The sequence below is a fragment of the Notamacropus eugenii genome, chromosome 4 (assembly GCF_028372415.1).
Source record: "Notamacropus eugenii isolate mMacEug1 chromosome 4, mMacEug1.pri_v2, whole genome shotgun sequence".
NCBI lineage: Eukaryota > Metazoa > Chordata > Mammalia > Diprotodontia > Macropodidae > Notamacropus > Notamacropus eugenii.
In genome coordinates, this window is record NC_092875.1 from 233,308,707 (window position 1) to 233,332,143 (window position 23,437).

General features: G+C 37.6%; 1 protein-coding gene across 1 annotated transcript in view; it reads right to left on the reverse strand.

The window, feature by feature from the left end:
- Nucleotides 1–23,437, reverse strand: part of RAB31 (RAB31, member RAS oncogene family) — a 178,725-nt gene that overhangs the window by 40,889 nt on the left and 114,399 nt on the right. Inside the window, exons 4-6 of the mRNA XM_072604231.1 lie at nt 20,324–20,395; nt 18,806–18,912; nt 3,581–3,690 (exon numbers count right to left, since the gene is read on the reverse strand). Coding sequence (XP_072460332.1) covers nt 3,581–3,690; nt 18,806–18,912; nt 20,324–20,395 — 289 coding nt within the window. The remainder of the gene's footprint in view (nt 1–3,580; nt 3,691–18,805; nt 18,913–20,323; nt 20,396–23,437) is intronic.

The window sequence follows — 23,437 nt, forward strand, 5'->3', positions numbered from 1 at the left end:
AGTCCTCTAGGGAGCAGGAGAGTTACTGTAACTTATAATTCAACTTACAATTGCTTGATAACTAAAACAAGCTGCAATTATACAGCTGAAGAAGACCTTAATTAATTCTTCAAACCCAGACATCAAATCCATAGTCCTTTATTAGAAAGGAAACAGTGATGTGGAGATTAGGGATTTTTCCAATAATTCATCATCCTGGAATTCAACAGCCAAAGTCAACAAGCCCTGCAAAATTCCTGTACTATGGAGAGTATGAAGTGAGAACAGGAAAGGAATCCTTTTGCAGAATTATTCATACTATGTTGGCTTTGAGCAGCTAGAGTTGAAGGGAAGATGGAATTGACTGCAAGGAACTAAAGAACACAAGGGGATAGAGAGGTCTTAGCAACATTCCTTTTTAATTCTCTGTATAGCATATTCTAGGTCACGGTTCTGTAACTCCAGCAAGTTCTTGTTAAGGCCAAAGCAAGCAAACAAAAGACTCCCTTTTGTGGGTCCTGATCTTTGTGTCTAAAGTAATGAAGAAAAAACTAGTTCAATGGAAACCCAATCTCCCCCTGTGCCTTTCTGGGGGTGGCCAACAATGATCTCAGCCGCAAATATCAAACCAAAAAGTTTCCCTTCTGGGGTTGTCAGGTTCCAGTCAATTTAAAAACAACTGCTCACTAAGCTTTAAGCCTTCCCCTGAGGAGGATACCCAATTGTCTTCAGTCCAAGACTCACCCAGCCACTTCTACTTTCACCAGTAACCTTGGGTAAGTCAATTATAACTGAATGAGGTTTCTTTAGAACTCATGAAGAAAAATGTTATCTACTTTTTTTTTTTTTACTTTCCTTATTTTTCTCATTTGTGTACGTGTGTGTTTTCTTTTGCAACATGGCTAATACTGAAATATATTTTACATGACTTTGTATATAATCTCTGTTATATTACTTACCTTCTCAAGAGGTAGGGGAGGGGCAGAGGAAGGGAGAGAATTTGGAACTCAATTTTTTTAAATTAATGTTTAAAACTTTTTAAATTGGGAAATATTTAAAATATGTGTGTATGTATACGTGCATATGCATATACACAAACATATTTTATAGATACACACATGTATATATTAACTACAAATAAATATACCTACATGCATACATATATGTACATATGCACATATATACACATACGTGTGTAAAGAACTCCTTGGAGAAGCTCCCAAGGCTATTGTTCAAAAAGTACCTTCCACCAGAATAGAGAACCTTTATGGGCAGAGATGGTCAAGATGGTAACTAGGTATTTCAGGAGAGCTCGCTTGCTACCAGTGAACATACTTAAGAGGCTGTCCATCCCAGAACTTTACCCTCTGACAAATGCCATTTATAGTGAAACAGAAATATTAAAAAGCAACTATAAGGTTAACAAGATACTAGGCAGGAGATGGAGAAGGAAATTGAAGATTTTTAATTAGCTGCTCAGTAGTGATGCGTCTTTTATTTTCCACCTAGTTTTCAGTTTGTTTTGGGGAAGAGACAGGATTTTCTGTCATTGTTCAATCAGGTAATAGTAGTTACTAGAGGTTTTAGGCATTTTTGCTTTGTTTATTTATCTTATCATGACTGGATTCTTGGCATCTGACTCTTAGCCTCCCTATTAAGTGCTACCAAAAAAATGGCCTCTGAGATCCCTAAATACAGAAAGTTCTGTATGGCATATAAAATAAGCTTTAAAATTTGAGATGATTTAAAAAAGTAATTCAGGCAAATTAAAATTATTGTATTTGAGGATTTTCTTCGATTTTAGTATTTTTTGTGACATCTTGGGATAATAATGAGATTTACTTAGTCCTTTAAGATTCACAAACTTTCCTCACAACCCTGGGGAGTATTTTAGCTGACTGCCCCACCTCCCCAGTCTTTCTACATCTCATCCTCTCCTCCCCACGTACTCTTTAATCTAATGAACAGCCATGAACAGGACACTCCCAGCTTTCTGCTCCAGGTACTTTTTCTGACTATCTCCCAAGCCTAGAATGCTCTCCCTCCTCATCTCTCTACCTCCTGATTTCACTGACTATCTATCAGTCTGAACTAAAATCCCACCATTTACAGAAAGCCTTTCCCAATATCTCTTGATTCTATCACCTTCCTTCTGTTATTTATTTCTTATTCATTATGTATACAACTTGTCTGTACATATGTGTTTGCCTTTTGTTTCCCCATTAGATGGTGAGCTCCTCAAGGGCAGGCATATCTTTTGTCTTTCTTTGCATCCCCAGTGCTTACATAGCAGATATTTAATAAATGACTATTAACAGACAATTTCAAGATGAAGTGAAATAATGTTTTTAAAGTGCTTTGCAAACCTTAAAGCACTACGTAAATGCTAGCTGTTATTGTAAGCATTATTATCCCCATTTTATAGATAATGAAGTAGGTAGAGGCTGAGAGAGGTTACGTGGCTGCCAGAACTAGAAGTAAAATGCAAATCTCTCCGAACTCCAAATTCAATTTGCTTTCCACTTACTCACAACTTCCCTCTTCTATGATGAAGTGAAAGGATCAAAGAGTCACTGAACTGAGAGAGACCTCAGAGGTCATTTCATTCAGCCTGAACTAGAATTCTCTCTACAATATCCCTGATACACGTTCATTTAAGCTGAATGTTAAAGATCTTCAGGAATGGAAACCTTCTTGGGAAACTCCATTCCATGCTCAGCTCCAGTTATTAGAAGGTTTATCCTCATACTTAATCTAAATCTTCTTGTTATTCAGTCATTTTAATCATGTCTGACTCTCTGTGACCCCACTTGGGGTTTTCTTGGCAAAGATACTGGAGTGGTTTGCCATTTCCTTTTTCAGCTCATTTTACAGATGAGGAAACTGAGGCAAACAGGTTAAGTTCTGACCCAGGACTACTCAGCTAGTAAGTATCTGAGGCCAGATTTCAATTTGTAAAGATGAGTCTTCCTGACTCCAGGTCCAGCACTCTATACACTGTGCTAAATCTACCATTCTCCTTCTACTCATCCTTACTGACAGCTATGATATGCTTACCAAGTGTTCTCCTCTCCAAGCTAAATATCCCCAGTTCCCTAAATTAATCTTCATATTGTGGGGTCTCAAGTCCCCTCACCATCCTGGTCACTAACCTCAAGGCTACTCCAGTGTGGCAATGCCAGAACCCAACATAATACTCCAGACATGGTACGACCAGAACCAAGGATGGAGGGATTACCATTGCCTTCATCTGGAAATGTGACCATTAAGGCAACCTAAGATCCCATTGACTTTTTTCTTCTTTCTTTTCTCCTTCCTTCCTTCCTTCCTTCTTTCCTTCCTTCCTTTTTTCCCTTTCTTTCTTCTTTGCATTGTTTATTTATATAGATCAATGGGTGAGAATACAGAATAGCAGTTTTAGAGCTGGAGTAATCTTAAAGATCATAAGGCTACAGCTTGAGCTCTTTATCCACCAGGGCACAGGTTCCATTTGATGGCTAATGATCTAATCTAAGATAGATGTGAAAATACACGCACACACAACACACACACGCACATACACACACACATAGAGGAGAAAAAAACAAGTTGATTTACTTACTGATTCCTTGAAAGAGTTCCTCAATGTTAATAGCACATTTCGCACTGGTTTCAACTACAACCGCACCTATGGATTCAGCATATTCCTTAGCATCCTTCATGGGAACCTCCCTGGAAAAGAGGTAAAACACATATAGAAACAATTTGTAAAGAATTTAGTATTTAGGAAAACCACTCTCGTCCCATCTAATCTCGGTGTGGTAGAAGCGGCCTCTCTGTTTAGCAAGTATAGGTGTAGATAGTACAATGGCAAATGCTGAGATGTTCAAAGTGGAAATCAATGACCTGGTCCCTGCTCTCCAGAAGATTCTAGTAGAATCCAGTTCCTACCACTTTGCCTAGCACGTAGCAGACACTTAAAGTGCTTATTGGTTGATTGGAGGGAAAAGATAAATATACAGAATTACAGCTATTTCTTAACTTCCTCTGGAGGACAGCATTCCTAAACAAACTAAAGCACATGTTTATATAAAGAATATGTTTGTAGGAAATGTTTCTTCTTATTGTTGTTGTTCAGTCATTTTCACTTGTGTCCAACTCTTTGTGACCTCATTGGGGGTTTTCCTGGAAAAGACACTGCAGTGGTTTGCAGAGTCACCAAGAATCAGACATATCTGAATGACAACTAATGATGGGAAATTCAAGGGAGGAAACATATGAAAAGAGCTGTCTGGTCGAACTCTTCTGGGTGAGCTTTTGTTTGACAATGCCCTTCCTAACATGTGGCACCCAGAACAGAATACAATGAATCACCGACCATCTATTACGCTTTTTCTAGACACTGGTGATACAAAGAAAAAAAGGAAACAGTCCCTGCTCTCAAAGACCTTACCTTATATTTAGGGAGTCCTAAGTAAAGGCCTAAGGAATTTAAGATGGAAGGGGTAACTTTCAACTGGAAATGGGTTGCGATCTGGGATGGGTTCACAGAGGAGGTGACAGCTGAGTGAGACCTTGAAGAAAAGGAGATTCCAACAGATGGCCCTGATGAAGGCTATGGAAGGGAAAGTTATAAAGAAATGGGGGCAGACAGGCATGAGCAAAGGTGTAGAATCAGCACAGAAAAGGAAAAGAACAAGAGTCAGAGAATAGCCAAGAGAGGATGGAACATGGAGAGTGTGAAAAGGCTAATATGATAAAAGACTAGAAAAATCAGTTGAAGCCAGATTACAAAAAGTTTCAGATATCAAGATTAGGAGTTTATGCTTAATATTACAGTTAAGAAAACTGAGGTAGAGAATGGTTACGTGGCTTTCTCAGGATCATACAGCTAAGTAAAAGTCTAAGGTCAGATTTTGACTCAGGTCTTCCCGACTCCAGGCCCAGCTCTCTATCCATTGCACCACTTAGTTGTCTCTTTATTTTGTAGTTAATAGAGGGTCAATAAAGTTTTTTGAGCAGAAGATTGACATGATCCAAAATGTTAGAAAGATTATACCAGCAGTGATGTGAAGGAAGCATACATTAGAGAGGGAATAGGTTGGAGGCATTAAGACCAGTCATTAAGGCAATATTTAAGGCAAGATGTTATGAAAGACAAAAGTAGACCTAGTATAGCAAAAATGGAAAGGAAGGCATGGATTAAAAAATAGCCAAAGCTGAATTGGATATGGGAAATAAAAGAAAGGGAAAAGTCAAAAGATGACTTTGAGAATATGAGAATTGGTCCCAAGGAGGATGATCATGCCCTGGATAAAAAGAGCAATATTAGGGGCAGGGTCAAGTGTTGAAGGTAAGATGGCAGGTTCAGTTTTGGTCATAGTGAGTTTGAGATGCTGGTGACACATTTAGATGGTAATATCTAGCAAGCAGCTGGAAACAAAAAAAAAATAACTCTAGAGAGGTAGTTCTTAATCTTGTGTGAGCAACATGGACCCCTCCTCAGAATAACATCTTTAAAGGCTTAAATTAAAATACAGAATACAAAAGGAATCAATTACATAGAAATAAAGATACAAAAGATACATATTTTTAAAACCCAAGTTCACAGACAACAGGTCAAGAATTCCTGCTCTAAGGCAAGGAATTTTTCTACCTCCAAAGCATTTGTGGTAGAGTAAAAAGAACATAAAATTTAAAGTCAGGAAATCTGGGTTTGAATAATGGCTCCATTTCTCTGTTATTCAAGAGAACTCAACATGTCTTTAGTTAAATCAAATAAACTCTTTCAGTTTCAGCTTCCTCTTCTCTAAAATGAGAGTTGGCTGGTCTTTAGAATCTTCTAGCACTAGATGTTATGATGATCCTGGATTACATAAAAGACTCACAGTTTAAGTGTTGTCATTCAGATCAATGACCCTGACTCATTCAGTTATGATATTCAGATACTCAAATGGATCTGGGATCTCTTCAACTGAGTCTTTCTTCTAATAATGTGGATTGCAGCTCATCTATGCCTGTCCATCTTCTGCAACTCAAGACTCAATTCAAATCTTATCCTATGTAGGAGGCGTTTCCTGGTCCCATCAAGTGGGAGTGACTCCCTCTGAGATTACCTTCCATCTACTCTGTACATATCTTATTTGTGCATAGTTGTTTGCATATTGTCTGCCCTATCAGAATGTGAGCTCCTTGAAAGTAGAGACCATGTTTTTATATTTCCTTGTATTCCCACACTTGGCACAGTACTCAGTACATCGTAGGTGCTAAAAAACAGAACTACTCTAGACATCTTCTGAGACTTCCCTAATTAGTAACACAGCCATACTGTTCTTAAGATTCAGCATAAAAAGTGGGGAGCTTACAATCATAGAATTATTCCAACAATAAAACCTGGAAAATGCTTATTGATTGATTGTTACCCACATCCAACTCTAGGTCCATTATAGGGAGTCCACTGAACTTGTTGTAAGCCTTCTTCACTTTCTCTTGTCATTGTGAAGGGATGAGCGAGGCACTTTGGTTGTCCACCTGTCATTCTTTACCCTTGCCATATGATGAGCCCATTTTCTAAGGCCCCTTCCAGGTGTAAATCTGTAATTGATCCTATGACCTTTATTCAAATCCAGGCTTTATTACTCACTCTCCATGAGATTTTAGGCATGTTACTTCCCCTCTCTAGGACTCAGTTTCCTCATCTGCAAAAAGTAGGAGTCATACTAGAAAGTCAACATGGTGTAGTGGCAAATACTAGGCTTCCATCCTGACTCTTACACTTATTAATTATGTGACCATAGGCAAGTCATTTAACTTCTCTTACCTCAGTTTCCTCATTGGTAAAATGAGGAAAATAATGGCACTTAACTCAGAGATTTAGAAGGATTAAATGATACAATGTATAAGTGTTTTGCAAGTTTTAAAGTGCTATATAAATATTAGCTGTCATTTGTATTAGATTATCTCTAAGGCACCTTCAAGTGCTAAAATAAAGACAAAAACATCTGCAGTACTTTCCTAACAGGATTGTTTTCAGGAACTAATGAGATAGTGTATGTAAAGTGCTTTGTACACTTTAAAACACCGTATACATGTGAGTTAATATTAAATCCTATAATCCTGTAAGTTGTATATGAGAATGGGAGTTCTGACGATTAAGGTACCCTTTTCAGAAGGAGGTTACATTCCAAGTCCTTTCCCAGCTTAACCATTAAAACAGAACTATTCAAGATGTCCTCCGAGGCTCCCCTAATTAGCAACACAGGTCATACTTTTCTTAAGATTCAGGTTAAAAAGTGGGGAACTGAATATCACTACACTTAGAATCATAGAATGATTCTGATAATGAAACCGGCATGTCACCTAGAACCTCCCTGTGACTGCTTTATAATTTTACGCGTATGAAATAACACCTCAGAAAGGTCTGCTACGTCTAGGGCAGGATGAAATAAACATATGTCAGGGGGCATTTTTACAGCAACAAAGCCAATGTGGTCTTTTGGATTCCTCCCCCATCACCCCAAAACAAAGGAAGATACTTTTTCACACATGCATTGTATTAAGCATATTATGTTTCTAAAAATCCCTGATAAATAAATAACATACAGAAATTTCAAAATTGGCCAAACTCTGGGAAGCTGACATTTACCATTCAAAAAAAAAAGAAAAAGTTTTCCTCCCTCTTTACTCTCTTCCCACTGTCATGGTCCCTATCCAAGGTCAAGTTTAAAATGGCAAGTAAGCTGGCAATGCTGTAGCATGGCAACAGTGAGCAGTACATGATAGTTAAATGTCTGGTGGAATAGTTTTTGTCACTATCATCCCATGTGTTTAAAGTAACTGGGCCAAAAATGATGGGAAATATTCATAACATTCCATCAAAATCCTGCAGAGGCAAGCTGTGGGATACGTGTGAAGGCTGTTGTGTGTGATGAAGCAGATTCTTGTAGCCTTCCCCGATACCAAGGACAGCCACTGAAGTGAATAATTAGAGTTTGTTATGCTCCCATTACCTCTTCTATTTTCTCTAAATATCCAAGATCTTTGTGTAACACAGATGAAGCAACTCTTTAAAGAGAGTTTTGAAGCAGTAACGTGTATGTTTAAAAATAAACTTTTACTGATGCTAGATGCAATTTACCTGTAAGGAAGAATAAAGACCAGAAAGAACTTTTTTAGCTAGTAAATAATTACCACATTTATACCAAAAGACCCAATCATACTTAGCCTATATATAGAACCCTGTAGCTAATCCACTCAACATCCCTATCATGGGAGTGAGAAGCTGTTCCCATGAGACCCTGCCTGCTTAATCATGTGGATCCAGAGCTCCTATTTACCTGCAGCCAAAGCCCCAGTGTCAAGTTTAAGCAGGCAGTGTCAAGTTCACACTATACACTTAAACTGAGGGTTTTCTCATGGAAAAACACTCCAGGTTTGAAAACAGACCCTAGTTCCCAGAAAAGAAAATATTTTTATTTTTTTTCTTCAATTCAACAAATAGTAATTAAGTATCTATGAGGAATAAAGCATTACACTAGGCTTGGGAATATGAAGGGCAAAACAATCCCTTCCCCCAAGGAATTGACATAAAGAAAAGTTCTTAAGGCACAAGGTCTCTCAGCATTGCTTTTAATAATAGGATTCATACCTTATCTCTGGGCAGAAAATGAAGATAACCAAAGAAGGTCCTGTAAAGAAGAGACAACTAAATATGCCCCATTCCTCGCAGCAGAGGGGTGGGGGATTACTAGGGCAAAAGATTGTATGCATTGTCAGATGAAGTTTTTGTACCAGATGTTTTGGTTAAATTGTTTTTCTTTGTCACAAGTAAGGGTTTGATCTGGGAAGGGGAAGGCCAGATGACTGTAAAGACAAAAGTCATCAATAAAAAGGTTTTTTAAATTATTTTTTGGAGCGGGGAAGGCAGGGTAATTGAGGTTACATGACTTGCCCAAGGTCACACAGCTATTAAGTGTCAAGTATCTGAGGCCACATTTGAACTCAGATCCTCTCAGTGCTCTATTCACTGCACCACATAGCTGCCCCTTAAATTATTTTTTATTAAGGAAAGTGAAGGAATCACCTAGGAAAGTGGGAGGGAGGGTAGCTTAGGAAGAATGGCTCAGGTCCAGATTTCAGGAATTGACAGCTGGACCTTTTCTCCCTCACTCGTTGGGGCTCATCCCTCATAGAGCTTTCTTATGGCTCCTCTCCCTATTTCAGCCCAATCTCTGACAGTTAGACTCTCAGCTGGGAGTCCAAACATCTGGAAAAATGCAGTGCTTGAAAACGATCCCTGGAATTTGTAACAAAAACTCCAGGAAAACTCAGAGCAGCATACAGATTAAAAAGAAAATGAATACTTTCTCTTCTGGCAAAACTTCCTGTATCTAAAGCTGATCCTCAGTAATAATATGTTAACTGACACTTTTGAAAGTCACATTTTGGCTGCCAAAGGATTAGATAGGGGTTGGCCTCACCTGAGTTCAAATGCTGCCTTGGCTACTTAACTCTCTGTGTGACCCTGTGCAAATCATTTAACCTCTATGGGTTTCTTCAGTCTCCTCAGTAAGAAGTTTTGGGCCAGATGATCTCTCAAGTGCCTTCTAAAACTGAAAGCCTATGACACTAATGATCTGCCATCTGTGAGACCTGGTTGAGGAAGAGATTCAGTCCTCTTAAGGGACCTCAGCCTTCCTTTTTGCTCCCTCTGCTTTCATGATTAACCAACAGAATGTGTGGTTATCCAACTTCAGTCTCCTGGCTTCACTATCAACAAAAGATAATCTCCTTGTAGTCCAACATGCTACCAAGTGTCGCCAAATGACCTCATGTAAACTGCCTGTCCATGCAAGACATGTCAGCAAAAATTAGTATCTATCAATAAAGCAATAAGCATCTATTAGTGGTCCAGCATTGTTCTAGGAGAGAATACAAAAATTAAACAGTCCTTGCCTTCAAGGAGTTCATATTCTATTGGGGGAGATAACAAATACACATATTAGTGTATGCAAAATACATACCAAATAAATAAAGATACTTTTTAGAAGGGAAGCAATAGAAAAGGATGTAAGGAGTGGCATTTTAATTGAGCTTTGATGAAACTAGATATTATATGCAACAGAGGTAAAGAGGGAGTGCATGGTATGAGTGGTGTCTAGAGTTCATTCCATGGATGGAGTCTGTGATACTCTTAAGAAAGGACCTTAGAAAAATGTCAGTATTTGATTCTGATTCCTCAATAATTTGATATTTCAATAATAATTTTGCTGATTTTAACAGTCTTAGCATTTGTTTGTTATACTTGAGGGTTTATAGACATTTGATCTGGATCCATCTTGGTCTTTTACCATCCTGCATCTCCAATACTAGGACAGCTAGCTGGTGCAGTGGATAGAGCACCAGTGCAGGAGTCAGGAGGACCTGAGTTCAAATCTCACCTCAGACTCTTGACACTCACTAGCTGTGTGACCTTAGGCAAGTCTCTTAACCCAATTGCCTCATCCTGGGTCATCTCCACTCATCCTGATGAATATCTGGTCACTGGATCCTGATGGCTCAGGAGGAGAAAGTGAGGCTGGTGACCTGCAGAGCCCTCACTCACTCAAAACAAAGTCAAGTGCAAGTCATGTCATCATTTCTCTGATGGCATGGTCTTCTTTGGCAACAAAGGAAGAACATACTTATCTCCAATTCTAAAAGTTTGTAGGACACCAAAAAGTATTAACGTTCCTAATGATCCCTTCCGAGATTGGTTTGAATGTTGGATACACGATATTCATAATCAGTGCAGAAAAATTTACTACTGAATAGGCTCCATTGCACTTCTCAAAGTCTGACTAGAAATTACAGACTTAATGAGGTACCTAACAATCCTAACTTTAGTCTTCATCTGTAGCAAGAATTAAGCAACAAGAATTTATTAGGTATCTCTAATGTGCCAGGAACTGCGCTCTGTTCTGAGAATACAAAGGAAAAAATGAAATGAAACGACTAAGAGGACAGCATTTTTACATATGAGAAAACACAAAATATAGCAAGTAAAAACAAACAGGAAAGTCTAAATTAATTAAAGTTAAAAATAATAAGTAAATATACAGTAATTTCTGATGACTACTAGCTGCTCAAGGGATCAGAGGAAGCTTCCTTTAGGAAGAACTTGAACTGGGCTTGGAAGAGAACAAGGGATTCTAAGAGGCATCAAAAAGGAAGACCAGGTGCATTCCAGGCACAGGATATGATGGTAGGTATGGTAGGATGGTACCTTGTGCCTGAAGAAAAGCCAATCAAACAGTCTGGCTAGAATGCAGACTGCACTTAAGGGGAATAACTCCCAATAAGTCTGAATAGGTAGGCAGAAGCTAGATTGTAAAGGGCTTTGGTACCAGACGGGAACTTACATTTTGTCCTAGAGGCAACGGAGTTACTGGATTCAAAACAATGTTTGGATTATAAATTCCCAAATCCTGATAATTCTCCTTTTCCCCTTCCTCTAGTTCCCATGTCCAAACTGCACAGGAAAATTTTAACATCTGGGTTCCAAAGTGGCATAATCTAGAGTTGGTTTTTTATTTTATTTTAGCTATCCTTTATATAATGCTTTAAGGTTCATGATATGCTTTACAAATATTATGGTGAGATATTTTTAAAGCACTTAGTACCATAGCTGGCACAGAGTAGATGTTACATAAATATTAGCTATTATTCTTAGATCCTCAAAATAACCCTGGAAGGTGGATACTCTTATTATCCTCATTTTACAGTTGATGAAACTGAGGCAGACTGAGATTAAATGACTTTCCCAGGGTCATATAGTTTTGGAAGTGTCTGAGGCTGGATTTGAACTCAGGTCTTTCTGGCTCCTATCCATTGTGCCAACTAGCTGCCTCTTTTCTGGACGATGGAGATAATCTCTACCTCTACCTACTTCACAGGGATGTAGTGAACATAAATTACAAAAGATTTGTTGTGTAATGTCTCTATGCTCTCCTTCTGACTTGTCAGGTCACTGTAGTACAACCTAAATCACAATAAATATTTGTTAATTGTTGATTTTTTAATCCAGAGTTGCTGCCTCTAGTCTCTCCTCTCTCTGATCTCTTCTACTTACCACTTCTATTTTTCACTTTCTGGCTCAAGAATTTAAAATGGCTCCCTAACCTACTGAAGTCCAAATTCTTCCACCTGTCTTTCAACTACTTTTCCCAAACCTAACTGTATTATTTTATACTTCTCCACACAAACCTTTAGACAGACTAATCTCCTTAATATCTCACGCACATACCATACTCATTCACATTAGTACCTTCGCTCCTTTTCCTAAACCAGTCTTCATTATTTTGAGTAACAAAATGTCTCTGACCTGCCTAGCCTTTGTATATAGACACTATCTTCTATGAGCTGCCAGCATAAGAATTATATTAGCTCTTTTATAGGGGCATCTCTACTGCCACCCACTTCTTTAACTTAAGCCCCATCACTGCAGTGGTAGGCTGATTTTCATAGCAGTACTCTGAATGAAACCTAAATCTGGCTAAGATCTGGCTAAGACCCAAGGCTATATAAACTATTACATGGTATCTCTACTTGTTATTAAAAACCAACACTTCACAATTCGACACGAGGTTTTTGAAATCCCAAAGAAACAGATCAATTTGTCCAATGGTGCAAAGCGTGTGTGAGAGACCCATTCTTCAGTGTTTATTTAATTTTAGTTTAATCATATATGGATTATCAAAATCTGAAGCACTGGGTGGTATTTATGGAATTGGATTCCAACATTCCTGAGAGCCAAAATAACCAAGGGAATAGAGGCGATGCTAATTCATTATTTGCTTCTTTATTACATATATATTTAGTGAGGCAGTTAGCCTATGACACTGGATAAAGGCATCCTCAAACTTCTATCGAAGCTCCCATAAGCTCCTCTTCAGGGATAAGCCAGTGCACACATTTTGACAATATACATCATGTCTCAAGTCTTAAGAGATGATCTAGGCCTAACTCTAATATTGAGTTACAGGTTGGAGTTTTACTTCACTTGGAATGCTTGATTTAACTAGACAAGTATGCCATGCAGAACAAGAAGAATTCATTTTGTCCAATCAAAGAGATCACCTCAAATAGTGCTGGTGGCAGAAATAACAACAATGCCAAATAAATACATGGCAGTGCTCTTTCTAGCCTCAAATACTCACATATCTAGCAGTTCATTTATATCTGGCATAGCCCAAGTAAAATTTAAACTTCTAGGGGGCAAGGATTGTTTTTTTTCTTTTTGCCATTCTATTCCCCAGTGCCTAGCTTGGAACATTACACATAGTAGGCATTTTACATATGCTTGTTGGGCTGGTTAAATTGGGCAGCACTATGCCATAGGTGAAAGGAAAACTTAGTTTTAAAATGCATTATTACATGGTCAGGTGAGTCTGTAATCCATTCTCCCTTCCTGCAGAGAAGGATGTTGATGTTAATTCCTGCTCCTGATCAATCAACACTATGTAGGTAGAAATCTCTCTGTGTCATGTCACACATTTTCATGAATCTCTGAGCAACAAGGGGGACAGTTGGCATATCCAGTAATGGCCTAAGTCATATTGGAATCCAGGAGGGTCATAGTTGACAGTTTTGTGTAATAAAAAATTCCCCAGAACTCTATCCAGGACCATATCAGTAAAAAAAATTAAATATCAAAATAGAACACATTCTCCTATGGAGTGATGGAAAAAGAAAAGGGATAATTCTGGTATATGTACTAACCTCATCTGTAAAGGCAAAATTATGAGTATATGATTTAAATATAATCTCAAGAGAGTTACTATCCTTGGGATTCTGGGAATGACAACTCAACAATTAAAAAGGGTCTTATTCTATTTTGAAGAATGATTATTTGATAGCTTAGGATCACCTTTCTCAAAAATTGTCCTTTATACTTTCCCTGACTCTGTCTTTACCTCTCCCTAAATGTCTTCCCCAACCTTTATCTCCACCTGTGGAAATCCTACACATACTTCAAATGCTATCTCGTCTATGAAGTTTCATTAATCCCCTTAACAAAACTCTATTTCTCCCTTTTTTATACTGTCAAAGCATTTTTATTTACATCTGTGTTGCAGTACTGATTATAACTTACCTTCCAATATATCTATCTGTGTCCAAGTGTTATCTCCCTTACCATACTGGAAGCTGTTTGAGGATATGACTATGTCTAAATTATCCTTATTTTCTCTATATGGCCTTATACAATAATATTAATATTAATGAATTAATTTAATTTATTAAGCACATGCTATGCATAGAACTAAGGACTAGAAAATCTATGAAGATAAGAAAAAGACATGGAGAGTAGAAAGACACACATACTCTAGCTCCGAACCCACAGCCCATAAAATATCTGTAAAAAAGAACTACCAACAAATTCTGGAGCAGCAGAAGCCACAGAACAACAGAGCAGATGAGATTTCTGTTCCAGAGAGCCCTGAAAACAGACACCAAAGGTCCATCGTGCTGTGGACCCAGAGCCGAGCCCAACCCTGCCTTGGCCGCGGGGCGCCGAGAGGAGCAGATCTGAGCAGGCTTCAGGGACGTAATCTCCAGCAGCCACGCGGGTTCCTCCACCCACGGCCCCAAAGATTAGTGAGAGGGTCTTCTCGGCTTGCTGAGAGGGGAGTGGGGTGCCCCCATAACTCAGGCCCCCTCAGGAGGCAGGAGCAGACAGGAGCTTCCCAAGCAGGCAGGAGCCCAGATCCATTGCTGAAGGTCTCTGCATAAACCCCCTGAGGGAACTGAGCCCTGTGAGGTGGCTCTGCCCCCACCTGAGCCCCTGAACTTAATCTCACACTGAATAGCAACCCCGCCCTAAAAGCCCTGAGGCTGGGAAGCAGCATTTGAATCTCAGACCCCAAGCTCTGGCTGGGAGGATCTGGAGGCAAAGTGGGTGTGAAGAGAATATTCAGAAGTCAAGTCACTGGCTGGGAAAATGCCCAGAAAAGGGAAAAAAAATAAGACTATAGGTTACTTTCTTGGTGAACAGGTATTTCCTCCCTTCCTTTCTGATGAGGAAGAGCAATGCTTACCATCAGGGAAAGACACAGAAGTCAAGGTTTCTGTATCCCAGCCTACCCAATGGGCTAAGGCCATGGAAGAGCTCAAAAAGGATTTTGAAAATCAAGTTAGACAGGTGGAGGAAAAACTGGGAAGAGAAATGAGAGACATGCAAGCAAATCATGAAAACCAAGTAAACACCCTGCTAAAGGAGACCCAAAAAAATGCTGAAGAAAATAACACCTTGAAAAATAGGCTAACTCAATTGGCAAAAGAGGTTCAAAAAGCCAATGAGGAGAAGAATGCTTTCAAAAGCAGAATTAGCCAAATGGAAAAGGAGGTTCAAAAGCTCACTGAAGAAAATAGTTCTTTCAAAATTAGAATGGAACAGATGGAGGCCAATGACTTTATGAGAAACCAAGAAATCACAAACAAAACCAAAAGAATGAAATAATGGAAGATAATGTGAAATATCTCACTGGAAAAACAACTGACCTGGAAAATAGATCCAGGAGAGACAATTTAAAAATTATGGGCCTACCTGAAAGCCATGATCAAAAAAAGATCCTAGACATCATCTTTCATGAAAAGAAAAAGACATGGAAATGAAAAGTTCATGGAGCTTACATCGAGAAGGGGAAATACAAAATAGACATTTTATTATACTTCACAAATGACATTAGTTGAATTCAAACCATTTAGCAGACAAATCAACTAATTACTTAGAGAAAGAGTTAAGAGGATTCAAAACTTCACAAATTTAATGAGGAAATAACTATACCCTAGGTTACTTCTGACACAGTTGTTCTCTTATGCAACACAATGAAATATATGTATAGTTAGGTGCCAGAGGAGATAGAGTGCTGGAGTTGTTGTTAGGAAAGAAAGTTCAAGAATTTGGTGGTTGTGTGACCTTGGGCAAGTAATTTAATCTCTTTCTGTCTCAGTTTCCTAGTCCTCATATAATGATAACAATAGGGCCTACTTCTCAGGGTTGTCATCAGGATCAAATTAGAATAATATTTGTAAAGCATTCTACAAACCTTAAAATACAATATAAATGCAGCTATTATTATGGTTAATATTACTATTATGTATATGTCAATAACGATAAATTGTGGACATCACAATTCAAGGGTGATTATAATAGATCATAGATATGTAAACATGATCCTAATTAGTCAATTTACTAATTGCTGGATCAACTTATAGACTGTATGTTTTTCCCCCCAAAGGTTAAATTTAAAAAGTTTATCACTGAACTAGCCTCAAGATGATGAATTGTTCCAGCCTCATTAGCTCTCAGATTTCATCTACTAACTTACAAAAGGTCTATAACCTGAGTCAGGGGAGAGAACCCCCATTACAATGAAATTACAGGTGGCCAGTGAGGCACTGACAGAGAAGTTTAAGAGCTACCATCTCCTTAGGGTGTTGGAGGGTCAAGGGTTAGATATATGTTGTCCATACGTACAATTCTGAGGGACATATCAAATGCAAAAAACCCCACAAAACTCAAGATTACATAGTTTTGTATAAATTGAAATATTTTAAATATATTAAGATCTTGCTATTTAAAAAAATCTTATCATGAATCTTAGATTTAATGCTGGAAGGGGCCTGAAGAGATTAATTTGCTCAACCCTCTCATTGTAATAGATTAGAAAACTTAAGCCCAGAGAGAGGTAGTGACTTGGCCAAGGTCACAAAGGTAGTAAAAAGCAGAACAGATACTTGAATTTGGGGTGTTTGCCTCCAAGTGTCATGCTCTTTCCACTATACTACAATGCATCTCAAACCTTTTTTATAAAGCAAAGAGACCCTTCTAACTATCCTAGATAGAAATCTGGATTTTTCCATATATTAGGTTTGTTTATATTACAACATACCTGCCACACAAAGTTTGCTGTATTTCGCCCCTAAACATGAGGCAAATGCCTGTGTTACTATTCAAGTTTAACAAAAAGAATAACTTGAGTTCTTCTTTTGCTTTATGTATGTATGTGAACACACACATATGTATACATGCACATACATCCCCTATGTTTCTTTATTGGATACCTCCACCTGTCACAATTTATATTCCTCATTTGATTGTTTTGCCTCCACATATGTGACTCTAGGTTAGGTTTTCCCCAACCTCATTTACATAACAAAGTTGGAAAGCCTTTTCTGCTTCTCTGACTCTGAAGAAAATGGAAAAAAAATCAAGCCTAAGGTCTGATGCTGACCCTGACACCCTCAAGGAATAGACTGTCTACCATCAATTAGTCTGAGCCTTTAAAAGGCTGGATGAGCAGATGAAAGTCAGGGAGACATATAGCAGTGCTGCTGACCGCTGATAAACCTTATCACTTCACTGAATTTCAAATTCAGCAATCATTTACTAAGTTCTTACTTTCGACCAGGCACTTTGCTAGATACTGGAGATACAAAGAAAAAATAATAAAATAGTGTATGATCTCAAGAAATTTACATTCTATGGAAGGCAGAAGGGGTAAGAATAATTCATATACAAAATATACAAAATAATTTCTCATGAGAACGCACTAGTAACCGAGGTTATAGTCTTCCCATATGAAATGGCGCTTGAGCTGAGTTTGAAAGAAACAAAGGATTCTAAGATGTGGAGAAGAGAAAGGAGCATATTTCAGACAGTCTATACAAAGGTATGGAGAAAAGATATACTGTCATCTCATGTGGAATAAACCATGGCCCAACTTGGCTGAAATAAACAGTTTGTGAAGGAGAGTAATATGTAATAAACCTGGAAAAGTAGGCTGGAAACAGACCATACAGACCTTTAAAAGTCAAAAAAAGGCATTTACATGTTATCCTCAATGCAAAAAGGAGCCAGTAGGGTTTCTTAGGCAGGGGAGTAAACTGTCCTTAGTGGCTCCTTAGTGGTTATTGTTGAAACAAGAGATGATGAAGACCTGAACTAGGGTGGGGGCTATGTGATGAGAGAGAGAGAGAGAGAGAGAGAGAGAGAGAGAGAGAGAGAGAAAAGAAGAAGTAGAAGAAGAAGAAGAAGAAGAAGAAGAAGAAGAAGAAGAAGAAGAAGAAGAAGAAGAAGGAGGAGGAGGAGGAGGAGGAGGAGGAGGAGGAGGAAGAGGAGGAGAAGGAGGAGGAGGAGGAGGAGGAGGAAGAGGAGGAAGAACAGATTTGGGGTACATTATCGAGGTAGGATCAGCAGACTTGACAACCCATAAGGGAAGGGAATAAGCATACATATATACGTATATATATACATATATACACAGAATGAATAAAATGTCCATAGAAATATTTTTTCATCCTTCAAAGACTTTGTCCCTTCCTTCTAATTACACAATTATATTTTGGATCAGGGTCTTACTGCAAAGAACCTGGCTGTTTTGGGAAATCTGAAGATGTTCTAAATCTGACTCTCAGATAACCGAGTCACTGTTATATGTCATAGCTCATGTCAACCAATATTTAGCAGATGTGATTTTTCCACTGATAAACTCATTCTCAAATTGATAGTTGTTTATTCAAGATAGATTAATAGAAGAAAGACCACTGAACTAAGAGTCTGGAAACTTAGCTCCTCGTGTAAAGTAGCCATGTGGCCTTAGACAAGTCACTTGATGTCTATAGACAGTCTCCTCATCTCTAAAATAAATAGGTTGGACTAAAGTTCCAGAATGAAAAGATCAGACATCAGTCAAATAAGTGATTAGATTAAGAAGTAACAAAACTGGCACAAACTTCTCAATTGGTATGTGTTAATGGGATAATTCATAATTGCACTCATATAAGTAAACATATGCACATACATTACCTAATATCCGAGAGATCACATTTGTTTCCAGCGATGGCCATTACAATGTTTTCTGGACCATGTTCTTTTAATTCTTTTACCCATTTCTTCAAGGTATTAAAAGAATCCTAAATTAAAAGTACAAGCAAATTATTCAGAACCTTTCTTGGGATCTTTTTAAAACCCAACATTCTCTTGCCATTACAAGTACACCACAGTTTGATGAAGAAAGAGTTTTCATGTGGTTCTCTTGAATAATGTGTCTAGCGCTACTTCTCCATATTGTATAAATATAAAACAATCATTGAAAATATAATTCATTCTTTCACAAAATCCAAAACATTCAACACACTTCCCTCTTCTCAACAGAAAAGTAGGGGACTATGGCAAAAAATGTTATTAAAAATGGTTACTGTATTGGCTAGTTTTGTGTTACTGGGATTTTGTTGTTATGATAAGACAGGGTTTTATGTTAAGGTCAAGGAGGGGAGGAGGCAATTGAAAAATGAGCATGATATAAAAAACAAAACCTTCAATAATGCTTTTAAAATATGAAACTCATTCACAGAATAAAATTAAACCTCTGATAAAAGTGAAAAGGTTTTCTACTAACACTTTTCTCTGTAATTTAATATTTCTTGAAAGTTGTATCCTTTACACTGTAAAAATACAGATAACAGGGCTGATGGTATCTTGCTTGGGATGGAGGGCTGCTTTCATGTTTGCTTGAATAGGAAGAACAGCTTATGTGCTCTAAAGTCTGTCTTCCTTTTTTGTCCTTCACTCACACAGCCCCCTCCCAGTCCTTGAGCCAAAAAACACAGAACACAGAAGCAAAAAGTGGCACAAATTCATAAATGGTAGCAGTGATGGTTCATTAAACTAATGCCTTAGTGTTCTGAGTCAGCTTTTCCAAACTAGAAGAAAATAATTCAATTTGTAGGAGAGAAACAAAATGTCAGCAAATTGCCACAAGGATCCATTAATGCACATCCTATAACCTCACTTTGTCCTATTTATATACATATAAATTTATATACATACACATATGTGTGTATATACACACAAATATTATCTCTGGGTTTAAAGATCATAAATTTCCTGTAGAACTGTCCATAGGAATATTGACAGAAAACAGGAATTTTATAACCATGTGCAAACCTTTGCAAAACAAATTCTTTTCTGCCTTCAAAAGTAAGAATTTGGTCAAGAAGACAGTCAAAGTTCTATCTACAAATAAATGTTCAAAGTAAAATATTTTCTTAAAGTTAATAAGCAGCCGCTGTCTATGAGGTTTGGTTTGCTCATTTATTTCCGGATAGGATATGTATCTACCTGACTGAGACCTTTGGGAAATAAAAGCAATATGGAAAAGCCCACTTGGACTCCTGAGGATCATTACTTCCTGCCGATGCAAGGCTGTGTACTAATAAACTACGCTGCTGTACATTGGAGAAACCCAAGTAGGGAGTGAGTCCCCTTCCTACCATACTAAGTTAGGGAAAATACAACCTTATTTCTCAGTTTGGCCAATCTTACCTGTTTAGTGATATCATATACTATAACAGCTGCCGCAGATCCCCGATAGTACATGGGAGCCAATGAATGGAACTGTTTAAAGAAGAATGAATAAAATTAAACTAAATAATACATTTAATGTAGTTTCAGACAAAAGGCAAGATTCTAGTCAAATCTCTCTGAAACAGTAGTTTCCACTGGTATTTCCCCAAGAGTTATATTAAATAATTTAAAAATTCTCTTCACTGAATATTTCCCAGTGTTCTGCATATACCTACAAAACCCTGTGGTCTCCTCTTTGGTGACTGCTAAACTTCAATTTCATGTTAAATCCTGTTTTTCTGAAAGATTTTTCTTTTTTTATTGCTCTTTTTCCATCTACTTTACTTTCCTGTATCACTGACAAGAGAATTATATTATAGCAAGGAAAAAGATAAAGTGTCTAGGATAAAGTGGCAGAAGAATGCCAAGGATCACCAGACCTTTGCTGAAGAACTACTGAGAATGCAGAAATTAGAGACCTTAAAAACACTCCTAGGCCAGTCTGACTCTGCACAACACTGGACTATCTTAAGAACCCTAAAAAAACATAGAATAGAAAGTACTTCGTTTAAAAGACTTAACAAAAAGAATATCACTGGTGATAAAGATTCTTATTAGGAAGGAAAGAAGGAAGGAAAGAAAAGATAGAGGGAGGGAGAAAAGAAGGTAGGGAAAAAAGAGAAAAAGGAAGGAAAAGGGAAAAGGAAGGGAGGGGAGAGCAGGGCAGGGCAGAGCAAGGAAGCATAGAGGCCCAGAGATTTTTATTATAAGGACATCATCCTGAGGATTTAGTAGTGAGCTATGAACCTGATGAATATTCAACATATCTATCTATTGATTAAATGACTGTCACCTTCCTCTTATTTCTTTTGGATTACTAGAACTCTTCAACTGGGGAAATTCATTCTACTTTTACTAGAGAAGACCTCCAAATCTATTTTCTTTCCCTGCAGTTTTAAATACCAAATATCTATGAAGCAAGAAGAAATTCACTTAAATATTAAAAGAAAGAGGGGAACAACTACGCCTAATACAAACGGTCATTTTTTTACTTGGCAGATTTGTATACAAAGTCCCAGTTCTAGAAAGACTGTTGAATCCAGCTTGGAAAGCAAAGAGATCAGTTATAAATTCATAAAAATGCATTTTCAAGCACAATATGGGCCAATTCTGTAGCTCTGAATGAAACAAAATTTCTCTGGAGGTTGTTGAGATTCCTTAGCCTCATTTAAAAAAACATGATTGGGTCCAGAAAAGGTATTTCATTTGCAAATCTGTTAGCGTTACATATCTTACAGTGGCTATTTAAAGACAGCAGTGATCAACCTGGAAAAAGAGGCGGTTCTTTTTGATGATGATGATGATGATAAAAACCAGCATTTATACAGCGATTTAAGGTTTGCAAAGCACTTTACAAATTTTATTTCATTTAATCCTCACAACATCCCTGGGAGGTAGGTGCTATTATGATACCCATTTTACAGCTAAGGAAACTGAAGCAGACATTAAGTGACTTGTCCATGGTCACACAAGTAATAAAGTCTGAAGTGGGATTTATACTCAGATCTCCCTGCCTCCAGACCCAGACTTTATCTACTGCTCCACCTAGCAGCACCAATGTGGAAATGATTGTAATATTAAGGCAAAAGACATCAATAAAATTTTTTTTAAAAAAAATAGGAGTGACCATTGAATCTATACAGAGAGAAATGGTAGTTTACTTTTGTTTTGTGGCTACAAGAGATAAAACATGATCTTAAAATCCTACAATGTTTAACAGAGTGGCTGTCAGAACACTGGTTCAAATCACCCTCCTTTAGTAAACAATATATGAATACCTTTCTTTTTTAATGTGAAAATTTTAAATATTTCTTTCAAATTGCATATAAAAATAATTTTCAACTTTTGTTTTTGAAAATTTTGAATTCCAAATTACCTCCATCCCTGCCTCCTTTCTCCAGTCCCTGAAAGGGAGCACGCAATTACATATAGATTATACATGCATAGTATATCCATATTAGTCATATTGCAAAAGAAAATACAGACAAAAAAAAGAAGAAGAAAGTTTTTTTAAAAGTATACTTTGATAGGCATTCAGACTCTATCAGTTCTTTCTCTGGAGGTGGATACCATTTTCCATTCCTCAAAATAACCATAAAAACTGAAAATATGAAGAAGCAAGAATCTTAAAATTTCCTCCTAGAAAAAAATTCCTACATATCAGTAGGAGGTCACTATGCTCCATGGGAATAAACCAATTTACAAGCATTTATTAAGTACCTACTATGTGTCAGGCAAGAGGATTACAAGTAGACAACAGTGATAGCCTTCCTGCCCACAAGTTCTGAAATTTCCCATGGTATAGTTGCAATGCCCTAGACAGACTAGAAGTATTATTTACAGGTTATAATTCCCTAAATGTAGCCTCTATTTTGACAACTTTTTTCAGCCCAATTCAGAGCAGCTACTTCCACAAAAGCTCTGAGGGGCTCATGGGAGGAAGGGTGGGGGGAGTTGTCAAAAGCAAAAGAGGAATTAGATAAAAAGCCAACAACCCAAAGTCAGTCTGGGGCCAAAGTGTAGTGCCACCAGTCAGCAGAAGAAAGTTTATGAAAGGAATCAACCAAGCTGCTGATTCAAGAGCACATGTTCCTGAAGCAAGGGTACAAAGCTCTATAAAACAGTAAACATTTAAAAATCACTTCCTTCTTCTACTCCCCACAGGCTCCAGAAAGGTCAAAAATCACATTGCTGGTGTTACAGAATAAGAAACAGAAAGGTTACGTAATTTGTCCAAGTTACATAGCAGACACATTGCAAAGAGAGTTAGTCGTTGAAATGAATAATTTCTCTTAGTTGTCTGACTTCCTCATGGAAAGAAAGATCCTATTATATACATATATATGATATTAAAATAATATATTATAGTGATATATTAAGTACATTAATATCACATATTGTGGAGAAAGAGAATAAGAGAAAGAAAAAGGGAGACAGAGAGAAGGGAGAGAAGAGGGGAGAGAGAGAGAAAAAGTGCGCCTCAATTTTATTAATCACTATTTCATAAGCCAGAAACTCCATCATTCCAATTAC